Below are 17,606 nucleotides of genomic sequence, written 5' to 3'. Positions count from 1 at the left end.
TAAGTTAGCATAGTAGTTCGTACAAAGTGACTACATATTTCCATTTATCATAAGTCATATACTGTTCAAACAGGATAAGACAATTATTGATCATATGTTCAGATATGTACTTTCATAGAGGCTTGTTAACGTGGCTCTTTAGTGCGTTTTGAAACATTAATTCGTTTAAAATATATTATTTACAGTTTCAATAATGACATGTTCTTGGGCTTACTACTTCACTACCTCCAGTTTATGACTGGCATCCAATCATGTAATTTTCTGTTTTTTCTATGCTAAAACCACACTTTCCCTTGCCTTATTAATACGATTCAAACTTCAGGCATCCCTTTCTTTAAAATGTTACAGTATTGAGCTTTATATGTTCTCATAATCACAGAATAGATCTTGATATTGAAAGACTTGTAACCTTCCAAAGGGGTCCAGCTTTAGGTGTCACCTACGCTTTCAAATCATCACATTTACATTTTAATTGAAAAGTAAGAAGAAGGTCAGAAAGTTTCACCCATGTAATCACAAGTTACCAGAGTAACTAGAAGCAAGGTTATTCAATAGACAAACTGTTACCATAGAACGTGCATAAACCACCCGTAAATAACATTAAATGTAAAATTAGCTTTACATGATCTCTTTAGAGAAATTATGAAGAAGTTTCCTAATGCGAAAATAAAGTCAAACTAATAGTAAAAATTTTAGATTTTTAACTTCTCTTATTATATAAAATGTTATTATAGTCATTATTCAAGCTAAACACAAATCTTTGAAACTATACCTTTTTAATTCTACATTAAATTTAAAATTCAGTACTAATGAATTATCTTTAGTTTATTTTAAGTTTAGTTACAATATTATTTTACTTTTTCACGAATGATTATTAATAAATTATTACTTCTTTTTTATTCTTAGAGTATTATATTTCGAGTTCAGCGTCATCCAGAGTATCCTGACTTCAAACAGTGTGTGAGTTTTGGCTTTTTCTCTGAGCTTTGGCAAGATCGGGCGTACAACATATTCTGTTTACTGGCCCTTTATCTAGTACCATTGGCCATCATCATCTTCTGTTATTCTCGCATCTTGTGGGCGATATCCAGAAGATCACATGATAATGAAGGTATATATCTGTAATTATCACATGCAGCAATCTTACAATTAAGTGGAACAAATATTCTAAATATAATGGCACAAACTGTATTTGTTAATCCAACGTCTACTTGGAAACAAACGTTTAAAAATGCTTGATTAAGTATTCAAACAAAAGAAGTGTATACGAAGGTATGAAGAACTGATTCGGTGATAATGAAAAAATAAATTTGAATACTTTAAATTGGATAATCTTGTATGTAAAAATTGTAACTGAATAACCAGCATATTATATTTTCCAGTACGTTATTCTTAATTATGTTATTCAGAAGTTTTGTACGACCTCCTAAAATATAAAAAAATTAAAATGGACAAAAATAATAATATTTATTTATGATAGTGAATCTATATTAAGCTGTCGAAGATATGGAAAACATCTGTTACTAAACGGTGATGCTCAGATTTCTTTTCGGTTAGAAGTAGCAAATACAGAAAAGTCAACAAAAGTGTAGACGAAAAGCCCTTTATGTTTGAGTCTGTGAATTGTTATATGTTGTCAATTTCTAGAAGGCTTTTAAGATGATTCAAAAAAGAAAAACATTGTACTCTGTGTCATAATACATTTTAATCATTTTCTATCGCATTTCTCATCGAAAAATATTATAAAACTTATAGAAAAACTTTATAAAAGATTAATTACAAAAGCTAATTAGTAACCCAATATATTTTGCACTTGAACACATTAAAAACATATAAATATTTTGATCATTAATATATTTTAACAGTACAGAACACACACCTGAGCTTTGCTTCAGGACTTTTGAATGAATAATAATCTTCAGATATAAAAGGGGAAATCTTACCACAGGTAAAAAACTTCATTGTGTCTGCCTCAATGAAAATCATGAAACATGTATGCCAAACATGAAAGGACTTGTGTTATCTGAAGGTATATGTGTTACATTCTACATGGCAAATGCAGTAGGATCGGAGATATGTAAGTGTGTTAAGGAAAGATAAACAGGTACAAATAGGCGTTATTGCAAGTTATTCAAATACTGTCCCAAGGTGTTGAATATTCTACAGGAAATTCTAAAAGGTGAGTAAATTTAGTTCCACCTATGAGATTCAGAACTGACAGCATTTATATCTTATAAGATGAAAGATGCATAGCATGAAGTAATTCTATTCAGTAACCATACTATATTCTGATGCGAAGATTTTCTCTTGCTAACTAATTTCATCATTTACTTTGTGGTTATCAGTGAAATATTTGATGTCATGTCTTTTAATCTTTTTAGTTATCTTGAACATGTGCATATGAGTTGGGACGTGATAATCATAGCTGAGAAGCAGAAAAAGGCCTCGCATATGGTTTTGCTTGGTCTCGCAAACGTCTATGGATAAATATGGCACAAGCAATCATGTTTTGGAATGGAATTTCTTTTGATAATACGGGAAGTTTGAAATAGGATTTGCTTTGAGAGCGTACACCACAAATTGGCAGAAGTAATATTTGGGTATAGTAATGAATTATGTTATTTTGCCACTGCCGCTTGTGATAAGGTTACGAATGCCTTTGTGTGAGTGTATTGAATAGCCATCCTTTTGGACCTTTATAGTGGTTTTAACTATCGTTATCAGCATTTCTAAAGCCAATTATAGCCTTGTTTAGCTATAAAAATATTGTAGAATGAGCCAAACAAATTCAGAACCTGTCACTAAATCACACTAATGTTAAGATGGTGAACCTCATCTTTGCATAAGAGGATATTCTGATTGTTCATTTGCAGCAAGAAAGGAATCTGTTGTTTTTATTTAATTTGACATTCAACATTTTACTTCACAGCTTTTTTTAGGACTATTACACTAAACCGTAATTGACAATACAAAGCTCCAACAATATAATGTTATAAGGTTTATAAGCCAAGTTCAGGTCGTCCTGTTGAGTTTAATTAATGATGACTTACTGCTAGCTGTACTTGATGAAGGTTGTGCTGTAACAGTTGAAGCACTAGCACAGAAGCTTAATTTAACCCATTTAAAAGTTCACCGTCATCTGCAACAGCTTGGAAAGGTGTCAAAACGTGGAAAATGGGTTCCCCATGATATGATAGAGGTCAACCTTAGAGCAAGAATAAACATTTCTACTTCTCTGCACTCTCGTGAACGTAACTCACATTTTTGGACAGGTTAATGACTGGAGATGAAAAATGGATATGTTATAAAAATGTTAAGCACCGCAGACAACGGCTCAGTGCAGGTAGAATGGCTGAAGCACAGCTCAAAATGGTCCTCCACCCTAGAAAAGTATTGTTAAGCGTTTCTAGAATATTGTTGATGTGATCCACTTTGAGTTGCTACCACTTAATGTAACGATTACATCAGACTTCTATTGTCAACATTTTGAGCGTTTGAATGTTGCACTGAAAGAAAATATACCTGCTTTGATCAATCGTAAAAGTGTTGTGTTACACCAGGATAATACACGGCCCCATATAGCAAAGATCACATCTGCAAAGACTGAAGAGAGAGACTGGGAAAAACTTTTACATCCTCTTTATTCTTCAGACCTTTCCCCATCTGATTATCATGTGCTCCGAAGTTTGCAAAATTATCTTGATGGAAAATAGCTTGGAACGCATGAAAATATCAAAACTACCCTCTCTACGTTCTTTTCCTCCAAGCCCCAAGAAATTTATAGAATGGCATTCAGAAGCTTGTGAATCGTTGGTAAGAAGTAATTAATAATAACAGAACATACACTATTGATTAAACAACATTAAAAGCGTTTGAAATCCTTTATCTTTTTCTGAACCTAAAATCGGACATTACTTAAGGCATGACCTGATAGTTCGACATACTGTGTCGAACATAAATTACTTCAACTTAATGTATCAAATAAAAAATAGTTCAATATGCTGTATAAAAAAACAGTAGTTTAATCAACAAACTGCATTAAACAGGAACAAGGAACATGAAAAACAAGCATCATTACTGTAAAAATTGTTCCTCACTTTTAACGCATACTTCGACCTTTAGCGTAATAAAACATGTTAAACTACTTTCTGTTTGTTGAACTACCTTCTGGTTAATGCAGTTTGCTGACTGAACTACCGTTTTTTATGCACCATGTTGAATTATTTTTTATTCGATACATTAAGTTAAACAAATTTCTGTTGGACACAGTGTGTCAAACTACAGTTTCAAACAGTTTGTTAAGTTATATTCTGTTATAGCATGTTGTTCTGCTTTATGTTTGATACAATATGTTAAATTACTTATCGTTTGATGAGACAGTATGTTGAACTGAATTTTGTTTGATACAAGAAGTTTCGTTAATTACTGTTTGCCATAACATTGTTTTTCTACTTTCGCCTTGATACTATATGTTGAACTTTTTGTGTTTAATACAGTATTTTGAATTACTTACTGTATGGTAGAGTATGATGAACTTCCCTCCATTTGGTAAAGGTAATTTCTTACTATTTATCTTAACTTAAACAGTGGTAGTGGTTTGGTTGTGACTCACTATTGTACTGAATAAAACTTTATCATAGATATATGTCAGCTAACGTTTATAAATTTATGAAAAGAGAGGTTATAGGAAATATTAAAATGATTTTAAACTTGACAGTTTACTTCTTAATCAGTTTGCGAGTCTGGACATCAATCAATCTCAGTTTTAACCATACAAATCTTCTAGATTCAGGGAATTATATTCCACTTTTAAATTGTCATTAAACTACTAACTTTCAACGCGTTATTCGTTTCGATTATTTGTATTTCATTCTTCTTTTAGTAGTTTATGTTAATAATTTATTGATTTATTTTTGGAAAAAAAAATTATAACCTAAAAAGAAATGTTTGCTCTTCTGATTACGGGAAAAACTACAAGAAAGCTATGTGAGCTATCGGTTTAAATTTTGGAATTGTAGAATATAAACAAGGCAGCTTTTGAATACTCGCCATCGCCAACTCTTGAGACACTCTCATGTAATATAATAGTGAGATTTGACCGATATTTATACAACAATATACGCGATGTTACCAGTAACCATATCGGGCACAATACTTATAAAGTTGACTACATAGTGTAGAGCTGGACGATATTCGCTCTTTTAATATAACGTAGACAATATGCTCTATGCAGGCGGTAAGTGAAGGAAGATAACATGTGCTATATTATCTGTTCTTACTTAATCTAGACAATAGGCACTAAAGTTAGACAGTAAGTGGCACTAAGTAATAAGTGTTATGTTAACAGTAAGTACTTCTAGATAATTTACACTAGGTTCACAGCATGTATATCTAGAAAATATGCAGACAGTATACACTATGTTAACAGTGTGTATATCTAAAAATATGTAAACGATACACGTTATATGTTAACATTGATACGGAGTTTGAAAGCATACTCTTATTCACGACTTCATGAAAATTTCGTGATTATTTGTTTTATCATATCTTCGTTTGTTGTTAACTACACAATAATCTGTACGTGCTCTGTCCGTTGTTGGTATCAAAACACTATTTCTAACGTTTTAACCCTTCACATATATACCATAGATCCACCAGAGAGAATTAATATAAAGTGGCATATTGAAAGTACATCAGTGTGCTAGGATGATCGACAAACATTGGGTCAATTGATAAGTTTAAATCACATCAGATTTTCATGTCATTTCCACAATGTTTTATTAACGTAAGCCATATAAGTTATACACGTGTCTTTGCCAGAGTGATCTATTAGTATTAGTATATGCTCAAGGCAATTGCTTTATTTGTATTCGAGTATAAAGAGTTCATCAATTTAATTCTCTCCGTGATCAAGTCCGTTTTACACTGTCTTCACTGTATTAATCTATGGGTAGTTCTCAAGTCCTTTATCTGAACTCGCATACTCCAAACATACTCTTGTAACAGAATCCTATAATCAGTTCTCTTTTTACTTCTTTGAGAAACTTCGATAACCAAAACACGTGTTTTTATTCATATTCTAATCTCTTTCAATAATTACAAAAAGGATTTTGTTCAACTAGTATTTTTCCCCAAATAATAAAAACTTCCGCCTTTATAATCTGTCAAAATATAAAACTATCTGCATAGGACCACAGAATGCATCTTAATGACTTTGTGTGTCTCCACTTTCTAATATATTTAAAGCGTGTACGTATGACACACTAATTAAGAAAAGAGATGCTTATAACACACTAAATTTTGTAAAACCCCAATAGATGCTTCAGTGCGGATCGCACGATACACATCCTTATACTATGCGAGTTACGGGCTATATGATTTAGAATGATTTGTTTACCAAATAGTGTTAACACATTAACTGTACACAAAACATCTTGCGCCAATAGTCGTTATATGTCTTATTTAAATACTTTACATGTTACAAGATAAACCTACGTTTATTCTTTTTTCCAGGTTTGTGTGTACAATGATGAAAATATAATGGAAGGACTTGTGTAAAATCTCGTGTTTGACTGTAAAAAACTCATAAGATGAAAGTAAAGGAGTCAATTTGAGGAGAGGATCTGAAGCAGTACTGAAATTTCTATTTTGAAAAGACTGTGAATTAGTCACTATATTATGACTTATTGTCGTGACAATTACGAAATCTTATTATAAGTTAATATGATTGATGTTAAAAAACACGTAGGTTCAAGAACAATAAAGATGAAATAAAAACCCTATAACCCGGGCTATAGGATTCTTATTTCATACGTTAATATAAAATGCTGTTTTATTATTGTTTGGAGTTGATTTAAGTTATTATGATCAAAAATTTCTAAAAAAAACAAAGACTTTATTAAGATCTGCCAAATACAAATTTTAGCAAATGGTCTCAAGCATTTTTCAGACAAAAAATTAAGAGTTGTGTATTGCCTTAAAACTATAAAAATATGCTCAACTTGCTTGAGAAGTTACAAAGTTTAAACATTTAGAAATAAGATTTCACCTATAGCTTATGTTATAGTGTCTGCTGATAGAAAATATAAGTGATGAAGTTGTATGAAATGCATGTGATATATAATAGTTTTAGTGGTGTTTATTTTAGAGAACATGGCCAGAGGTCACCAGTGCAGAGATCGATTTCGTCTTCGACGTTCAGACATGGCACACATTGAAAGAACTCGAGCTCGGACACTGCGGATGACTATTATCATCGTGCTAGCCTTCTTCTGGTGCTGGACGCCTTATGTGGTCATCGTTTTATGGTACCAAATTGACCTGGAATCAGCCACGAAGCTAGCCACAGAGATCCAGTCGGCGCTATTCATGTTTGCAGTCTCCAATTCTTGTGTTAATCCCCTTGTGTATGGGAATTATGTTTTTAGTTACAGCAATATCTTGAACACTTGTTGTTCATCTAGCCTGAAATGCCCCATGTCGTCAATTTCTCGGCGTGCTTCCAATTCGAACACTACTCGAGCTACCAATGTTCATGGCAGGAACAATGATAATCCCCGAAAACAGTTTGAAATGAACGAAAATATACGTCGAACGTCCCCTCAACAGGTGCAAGCTCGTGTCATTGTCGTGAATATCAGTACTCACAGCTTGAGGTACACGCAGACATAGATTGTCGTTGTTCTACAAGCGACAAGATGTACGAATAGTTGAACCTATTAATGTACTTCTAGATACAAAATATTCCAGTATTTTAAATACCGTACTATAAACATACTGTGTGATAACGACGGAACATCCATGCTCTACCTATTAGAGAATAAACAAACATAAAATATTTCATATATTTTACCATCCACATCCGAAACTGTGGTAACACAATTGTTCTTCATGAGACCACTGATTAAATTTAAAAGCAAAACCTAGTTTAGTTTTTCCCATTCTACTGAGTACAAAATGCTGTAAAACTTTGAGATAGAAGTGACGAACAATTTTACAGTCTTGGTTAGGGTAAACATTCTTACTCAGTGGGAAGGGTCCAGTTTGTTTGTTTGTTTTGGAATTTCGCACAAAGCTACTCGAGGGCTATCTGTACTAGCTGTCCCTAAGTTAGTAGTGTAAGACTAGAGGGAAGGCAGCTAGTCATCACCACTCACCGCCAACTCTTGGGCTACTCTTTTACCAACGAATAGTGGGATTGACCGTCACATTATACACCCCCACGGCTGGGAGGGCAAGCATGTTTAGCGCGACGCGGGCGCGAACCCGCGACCCTCGGATTACGAGTCGCACGCCTTACGCGCTTGGCCATGGAAGGGTCCAGTGCGTTTAAATAGTGAACAATGAAAGAAACGCATTGCAACATATAACCTGACTAAAATAGAAATGTTTAAGATATCACTGAAAAAACGGTTACTCTCTAATTTATTGTTTATACATTACAACTATTAAAGATTTACATCTAAATGTCCTTATACTTCAAACAAGTAGTCTCACACTAGTATTGCCCGGGTTATTTGTATTAAATGATATATCGTAAGAGTATATTACCTGAGCCCTCCTACCTACAAAATGTATCAGATGTGAAGTTAATTCCTTTTTAATTTGAAAAACATATACGAATAGTATAGATAACACTATGTAGCACTAATTTTGTTCCTGGATATTATGTGTTATTCCTCATTGCTTATGTTGTAAAAGTACAGTAAATGGCTATTATTTCCTTCAAACTTTGTTTTTGTGACCAGGATAAGGAAATTTAGAAATTAACCTCTTTTCTATGTAAAAACTGGCAAATTTGTAAATTTCCATTTACGTAAGGGCTGAATAAAGCAACATATAAATCAAGATTTGCATGCATTTATACTAAAATTATACAAAAATGTTTAGAAGTGAGTATTTTTCGAGATTTGTGACTGTAATGTAAATCACTTTCACGTATCAGCTCTCAATTATAGTGTCCCATCATGTTTTTGTTATACGCTCCCAGGTCACAAAAGCAAAGTTTGAAGAGAAAAATAGGTATTTTCCATTTACTTTAAGCATAAGCAATTGAGAAATAACACTTTCTGTCCAGGAACAAAAAAAGTAAAAATTTTGTTACATAGTGTAATCCATATTTCACTTATGAAACAATGTACTGGTGTGGATAATTGAAACTCTTTGAGTAGCACAGATAATCCGTGTTTTATTCCTAACACAGTATAGTAGTACAGATAATCCAGAGTTTACGTGTATAACACTTAATCCATGTTTTACTTAAATTCTCAAAACATAAAGTAGGGGTACAGAAATTTCAGAGTAGATGAGTAGTACAGTTAGTCCATAATTTACTAGCACAGAATAAACTAGTTTAGAAATGGTAATCCACTTTTTAACCACCAAAAGAAAACACGACAACCGAGTCACGTTTTACTAGCGACAAAAAATAAGAGTGTAACCTACACCATCCTTTTACTAGCCACAGAATACATGATTCTGTACAACTACTACAGATGATCTGAGTTTTGCAAACAACGGGATATGTCGAGTAAACAGAAACTTTATGTTTTGCTTGGAATAGAATGTACGAGCTATAAAATTTACTAAGGATATAATATACGAATAAAACAAGCCTTCTTAACATATTAGAAACACTATTTACAAGTATTTCAAGTTACCATTTCTCTATTATGTATAAGAATATGCGAGAAGTACAAATTATTTATTTCTTGTAGTGAAAGATCGTACAAATAAACCAGGAGATGAAACCGGAAATAAATGTAGGTTGTGTTTCTATAAAATTGATACTTTCAATGAACGCTATTAAAGATAGTGCATTAATATGGTTTTTACTGAAATGTTGAAAGTTTAGATAACCCAAGTATTGTGCAATTATGATACTAAATAATTATCTTCTTGTCGTTCCTTCTAAATATTTCTGTACGTATAGTTAAAACTTGTTCTAATAACTTTATTTATTTAACTTATAGAGAACAAGGTAACCTCGCTCGTTCTCTCTTAGAATGAAGAGCCTTCTTATGAGATGGATTCTCTGATATTCTTGATCCACGTAAGAATTATTTCTCTATATGTGCATTTTGTATTGAAGATCTGGCTTGAACTATGCGATTGAAATTACTAAATAACTAAATGCTCCAATAAATGTATTCCCTTGGTATTTTCACGTTCATTGAACCTCAATGACAAGATGTGTTATTATAGTATTTTCACGTTCACTGAACCTTAATGGCAAGATGTGATGCTATGATATTATCGTGTTCATTCATCCTATATAATAAAGAATGCAGGTAGTTGAAAGAGGGGTAAGAAATATTATGTGGTATTTAGCAGAGTTTATGAATCTGATTGATTTGAAGAAACCTAAAATCGCGTTTAGACATAGTGAAAAATAATCTCTATTTACGATAAAACAATCAAAGCTAGAAAAGTGTCCAAACGCACAAGACAGCGCTTTTAAACAATTGAAAGAGATGTTGTGATTCTAGATACGTTCTGACTAAACTGTGTCTATAGACTGATCCAATTATTCTTTACATATTTGAATAAATAGGACAACTTTCAAAGAGCGCTTGCGTAACTTGTATCACTCGGCTATCCTGTGAGTACAATTAAAATGATCATAGCTCCTAGGAATTTCCAAACTCGTACACAGTGGAGTAACTAGAGTGAATTTAGATAGAGGATCAAAATAAATCTCCAAAATTATCATCCGAGAGGAAGTCCACAAATATAAAATAGGAAGACTTCCTTGACTGGGTGTAATTAACATGCTGGGCAAAGTAAATTTCCTTATAAACGAAAGTCTATTTAATTAAGGTTAGTATTGTCTACTAAAGAAAGGAAATATGATGCTTTTTGAAATCAGACTTTTACTTTTATTTATTTTTCAACTTGTCCTTAAGCTGGCATTAACCTTAAACCATATTAAGAAAAAATGAAGAACCCGTGACCCAGCTCCTCGCGCCTGTTAATCGCCTTACCCTGGAGAACAGGTTTACAAGACAGACACACACAAACCTTTACGAAAAATAAAATAAAATAATAAAATATTAGGTTGAGGAATAATTCGTGAGCGTTTTTAAATAATTTCATTCAAGCATTACATGCAAGACTATACAATACTTCAATGCATGAACACATTACACCCAAAACATTTATTATGATACTTTATTTCATGTAATACCTAGGTATATAGTATGCATTGTTTAAAACGAAATTGCAAGAAATTAAATGCGAAAAGCAGATGGTGTCGAAAATGCTCGATTTTGTCCACTTGACATTCCATTTAATGAGCTGAAAATGAAAGCAAAAATTAAAGACATATGAAAATCAAACACACCATCTATTAGAGCAAAAATTTATCTACCAAATGACATGAAATATTTTGCGAAAGCGTTTCATTTATGAATATATTTTGTTAACTTGAAAAAACGCTCACGAATTATTCCTCAACCCAATATTTAAACACATTGCAGTAACAAATAATATGCGTGAATTGAGATGCGTATCGATATAAAAGGGTTCAGTATTTGAAACAAAAATTTCCTTAACATAGGTACTACACTAAGTTACCAATGGTAAGAGATAAAACTGTTAACTCTGACATCTTACAAAATAATGGTAAAATACAAAGTTGATTAATTTCAATACTTAAAAGTAACCGAAACACGTTAACAACAGTAGTAGTAGATACTAAATCACATTGAACTTTTATACATCACCAATAATGCGTATAATTAGAGTTTTTAATATTTCAAAGCAAGTACAAAGAGTAACCGATAGCAATAAAAGAAACAGTAGTCACTTTAGTGATCTTAACATATCCTAGCTCAGTAGTTACCTTATACTTGATGGACTGACTCGATTTTTCCTCATGTCCTTCTCTTACTGATACATGGTCCACGCTTCATTCCACTAGCTATCTGGACTTGCATTATTGTTTGGGGTGTCAGGGGTGGAACTGAAAGAGCAGATAACGTGAGTAAAAGATAGCCTTCAGGGAGATTCTTCTGTGTTTTCTTCAACTATCGATCTTGGAATGTCTTCTTCCATTTAATTATGTAATAGTTTTGTTAAGACATTTACACATATAAAACGACAAGAATTTTTAGTAGCATCGTAAACTCTTATACAGCACTTTATGTGTCTATGTAACAAATGCGCCTGTAACTTGAGTTTCGCTTGTTGATATAATCATAACGGTGTGGGAATGACAACAATGGTTAAACAGTGGAATCCATACATGAGGCAGTAATAAATAGTGATTGCCGGGTCATGGATGACACTGTAATTAGCAGCACTGAGACTGGTTGAATATTATTTGACATCATCAATTATTAGAAAGGTTCCTCAAACCCCAAAATTTAACTGAACATATGTCAAAACCACATAAAAAGCATTCCATTTATATTTTGAGGTAATATACAGATATCAAAAGTACGTGTAAATGGCTGCTTAAATATCACATTTACACACAAATACACAGTTGATTACAGGCGGTTTTTCATATGGTTATCGTACTAACGTTCATTCCAAAATTTTATCTTTGTGTTCAGCAAGCTAAGCTTACAAAATCCTCTCTCAGACAGCGAGTTGAATAATTCCAGAACCTTCTTCATCATAAACTGAGTTGAAATGACAGAAAACAATACTGTAATAAAATTAACTCCTTATTCGTAGTCTAGTTAATATGTTTAACATACTTATTCGTGCCATGTGAGTGTTGTATTTCACAGTTTATATAACAGAATAAGAAACTACACTATTAGAAACAAATAATTCTTCACACTGGAGACATGTACCCAAGTTATATACAGTATTCTTGTTAAAATATTTATTCATTTACTACCTTATCATGCGATTACTAGTAAATATCGTCGTTTCATAAGCTTTACTAGCTTTTTGATGCAGAAATCTACGTGCATCAATTAATGTATATCATAATCAATTCACATATTTTTGTGGACACTGTGACATGCTCACAGAGATTTGCTTGAATGTACATGCAAACAAGCACTAGTCTTCTGATTTTGTTCTATTCCTTTCAACACCTGCAACACCAACACAACAATTTCACTATCAATGACATCATTATTAAGATAGAAAGGATATTTTTGTCTCAGTTATGCTCAAATCACAAATTCCATTAAATAACAATTTAGTGATTGAAATGCATTATTACATGCTTTGGTTATACAATTTCAAACCTAATATACTGTGGATCGCTTATTTATTTGCGAATTGAGGCTTAACCCTGATCATTTTAACGTTTGCAAAATTAATGTATTTTTTATCTCTTCCCACATTGTGACCTAGGAATTACACCTATGTATACACAAGCAAAAGTTTGAAGTCTTTTTCTTTTTTTCACTTAATTGCCACACCAGGTTTACAGCTCACACCTCACCTTGGAACCAAATTCAAAGATGTCATCAACATAGTTAAAGTGCTGTTGTAGCTTTCTTACTGTGAGCGCCACTAACCACTTGGAAGAGATAAGCACATTAAACAGGCTAAACGACATGACAAGAAACTTTTACAGACCATTTTAAAAGTTGAAAGAAGCTTTGAAGTAGTTCTTATTATCCAACTCGGTTTTAAAGTATCTGGAAACTAGGTGTAAAGTACTGAATCTTTGGGACCTACCAATGTGTTTGTCTGTAGAATCAAGCAGAGTTAATGAGGGTCACCATATTCGTCCATCTGAAACCAACATAGAATATTAGTACACACCCCTTCTTACTATTACAACTTAAAATTAACAAACATTTCGTGAAGGCTGTATGTTTCTGTGCTTTACACTCCTATGTGCAGTGGTTCCTTTATCTAACAAGCATCACCTCGAACCCTTGTAAAATGAAATTTCCGAAGTTTTTAACACAAATTTTCACTGGAATTGTTAATGTAATGAGTACTTCTGTATATAATGTGTTTATTATTGTTAATGTAATGAGTACTTCTGTATATAATGTGTTTATTATTGTTAATGTAATGAGTACTTCTGTATATAATGTGTTTATTATTGTTAATGTAATGAGTACTTCTGTATATAATGTGTTTATTATTGTTAATGTAATGAGTACTTCTGTATATAATGTGTTTATTATTGTTAATGTAATGAGTACTTCTGTATATAATGTGTTTATTATTGTTAATGTAATGAGTACTTCTGTATATAATGTGTTTATTATTGTTAATGTAATGAGTACTTCTGTATATAATGTGTTTATTATTTGGCAGTAGTTAAGTAAATCATCTGATGAATTCACTTTCTACGTTACCATTAAAGTTATTTAAAAAGTTTATTGTATTTTGTACTTTATAATATGGACTTCATGAAAATATTGTCAAAAGACTCAAAAAGTGGAAAAAATAACATTAAAGTCACAGAACAAACTACCGCATAACTAAACGTCTAAATGTACTCACTTTTGTTTTGAAAAAGAAAGAAGTATCTGACATCATACTAGGAACTCGGTTATATGTGTCAAGTTAAAAGACAATGTAAAACCTAGAGATCTCTTTAACTAGAGAAACTAGCAACTTTGTTAATGTTTTTTGTATATAACGATGTAAAATCGAATAATTAGTAAATAGTTCTTACAAAATTTAAATGCATACTCTATTGTTTAATTATGTCAATAACAGGTATAGTTGTTTTGTATCTTTAGAGAGATTTTCGATAGTAATTTTTGAGCATTACACCAGATTCTATATTGTATATTTTTATGTCTTTGTTAGTTGTGCGATTTTACTGATCTCATATCTTTCTCTTTCTACTATTTATAACCAAGATAAATCTTGCAGTAACGTGTGTGTGTTTTTTTCTTATAGCAAAGCCACATCAGGCTATCTGCTGAGCCCACTGAGGGGAATCAAACACCCTTGCATTAACGGACACTTTGATATTCCAGATTGCGAGCATTGTCTTTAGTCTTGTCTCTATAAGAGTACTCTATAAAGCGGGCAGTTTTCTTTGTACAGTATACTGCTAAATTTCAAACATCCCAAGATGGTATACAATATTTAAAAACTTGCAATGTTTATTGTATCGGCTCCGAATCACATACTGTAATAAAAATTTAACGAATTCAAAGTGCATTCCTATTACTCTGGATATTTCTCGTTGTGAACATTGTAGGATACATAAGCTGATAAACTCCATATCATTTCTTGGAGCATGGGTCAAGTCGACTTATTTCTATGCGAGAGCTTTGTTGCTCTCAAGAGTATGTATTACAGTATAACGTAGACACTGTAATGACACAAGCGGTTACTTGTTACTGTATTTTCAGCAGATTTATACTCTAGCTGTTAACAGTAAAATGACCACAGAAAAGTCTTGAGATACTCTAACCGAATAATTGGACTTAGCCACCACTGTCACTCTTGTAACACCAAAGGTGCGGAGTTAATAGCAACGGCCCACAAACCACGAAACGCTTACGCTACAATACTTTATGTCTGTAGCAATCACCTGTATGTTTATCACTCAAATCATTGGTCTATGGATTGAATCTTTCACATTGTTTATGGATACAAAGTTTTTACATGATCTATGGATATTAAAATTTTACATATTATATATTTATTGTGCCTCTCTCGTAAACATGAAACTATTTATTTACACATATTTATGTATTTGTGCCCATGTACACGTGTGTGAGAGTGTGTTGCTTTAGTAATAAGGATCAGACGTTTCGGAAGTCAAGGAAATTAGAAATTTTAATACATTGGTTTTTTTCTTTATAAATGTTTTTCTGATTCGCATTTCAGTACTGTTGTGTATGTTTGTGCTCAGTTCGTAAGATATTGATTTCAATGTGTTTACATATTAACATCAAAATCATTAGAATATGTTTGGGTGTTTGGACCTATGTGTTCTTAGTGCCTGTCGTGTTTATTTAATTACATTGTCTTGGAATGGAATTGTTACTTCAGTTATTAACGTTGTTCTTGAATAAATACTTGTGTCGGTTTAAACTACTGTTCTTTTGTTCATTGAACTACTCCAAAAATATATTTTTTTCTGTTAATACCCTCATAAGTATGTAAATAGAGAATTGAGTTACATTAAACATAACTATATTAGATGATTCTTGTAATTTTTGCAATTCTTATACGTAAATGTAAATCAGTATTGATTATAATGAATTTTGATGAATGTTGGTGTCTCTTACACAAATGCTAACATTTGTTGTAAAAAGTTAGAAGAGTTTTAATAATAAATTGTTCCGATGTTTGTCGGGTCCATCAGGAAAAAGAAATGAAAACTTAAGAATATAAAAACAAATTTCAATGGGAAAAGAAATTAAACGATTATTTAAATTCCAAAATACTAATTTTGTCTTGTAATGCATAGAACAGCTCACAAATATTACAAAATTTATTTCTAAGTTATTTTCATCGAAACCATAAATTTAGAATTAGGATACTCTGAGCCTCATGGAAATAGCAGTATATCCTAGATGATTGGCATGTTGAGATAGTTGAAGTTTGTTCTTGTTTCTATTATAATTTATAATTAATATCATTCTTTATTGTTCCACTACAGGTTTGCAGTAAAAAAAAGAAAGAGATAACAACATCTTAACTCGCTTTTCGATATCGTTGTGTGACAATACTGAACACATATTTCATTATATATCACTATATCAACTACTTTGCAAGGCCGTAAGACAGATAAATTTTACTTGACGCAATTTTATAGAAGTATTACTGCAAGATAATATCGCACTTAAGTGTTATTACATACCATAACATATACCATGTTATATGCCAGAAGTAAGTATTTCTCTTTGTGAAAATAACAAGCTTGAAATTCACCTAGGAAGCTCTTTTTCTAAAGAGTTTTATATTAAACCCTAATGTTAGAAGTTTATTTTCTTTTTATTCTAACATACCACATTCAAACCTTTTTGTTATCAGACTACAAACGAATACAAACTAATCATTTTTGTCGACATTATAGCTATTGTTTCATTTGGAAACAATTTAGTGTTCTTTATAGGAAAATTATTTTAATTTTTATGTGCAAATATAATCTCCTCTTCTTACCAGATTCAAAACTAACTTTATTTTGTCAGATTACAATTTAGGCTTTATATCAAACAAGATCCAAACTTTATTTTAAAAACAAACGAACAACCAGTCATCTCCCTCCAGGTAAAGTGTAGACCAAGACCTTCTATTCAAACAAACTTGATATTCATTTCTGTTATGTCGCTTGTAAAGGATGGAAGTGTCAAGTGCGTGATTATATCTACATTTTGTTGAAACGAAAGAATAAACAGTGTAAAATTGGTTCTGTGGATTTTAATTTTTAAAAAAACAACCTTATTTCGACTTTTGTTTTCTTCTTAACACTGATGGTGTGATATTCATGTTCAGCTAGGGCAGATTTGTCAATATAAATTAGCTTTGTGGTATCTACGCGTTTTCTTTTTGTTTGTTTTACGATCCTTCCAGTTTGGAATATAAATAGCTGTTTAAGGATTTTTTAAGTTATCCGTCCAAATTCTTCTGAACAATTTCCTGACAGATAAAGCCATTCAAATCGACAATCAAATATTGCAATTATTGCAATGAATATTATTATTTTGCCA

General features: G+C 32.0%; 1 protein-coding gene across 1 annotated transcript in view; it reads left to right on the top strand.

Moving 5' to 3' along the window:
- Positions 1-9,747, top strand: part of LOC143248334 (adipokinetic hormone/corazonin-related peptide receptor variant I-like) — a 55,506-nt gene extending 45,759 nt beyond the window's left edge. The window contains exons 2-3 of the mRNA XM_076496705.1: positions 907-1,111; positions 7,133-9,747. Of these exons, the coding sequence (XP_076352820.1) occupies positions 907-1,111; positions 7,133-7,671 (744 nt within the window). The 3' untranslated portion in view covers positions 7,672-9,747. The remainder of the gene's footprint in view (positions 1-906; positions 1,112-7,132) is intronic.
- Positions 9,748-17,606: the final 7,859 nt, after the last annotated feature.

The sequence above is a fragment of the Tachypleus tridentatus genome, chromosome 4, assembly GCF_004210375.1.
Source record: "Tachypleus tridentatus isolate NWPU-2018 chromosome 4, ASM421037v1, whole genome shotgun sequence".
NCBI lineage: Eukaryota > Metazoa > Arthropoda > Merostomata > Xiphosura > Limulidae > Tachypleus > Tachypleus tridentatus.
The sequence above is the reverse complement of the archived record's forward strand: the minus strand, read 5'-3'. Positions and strand labels throughout refer to the sequence as shown.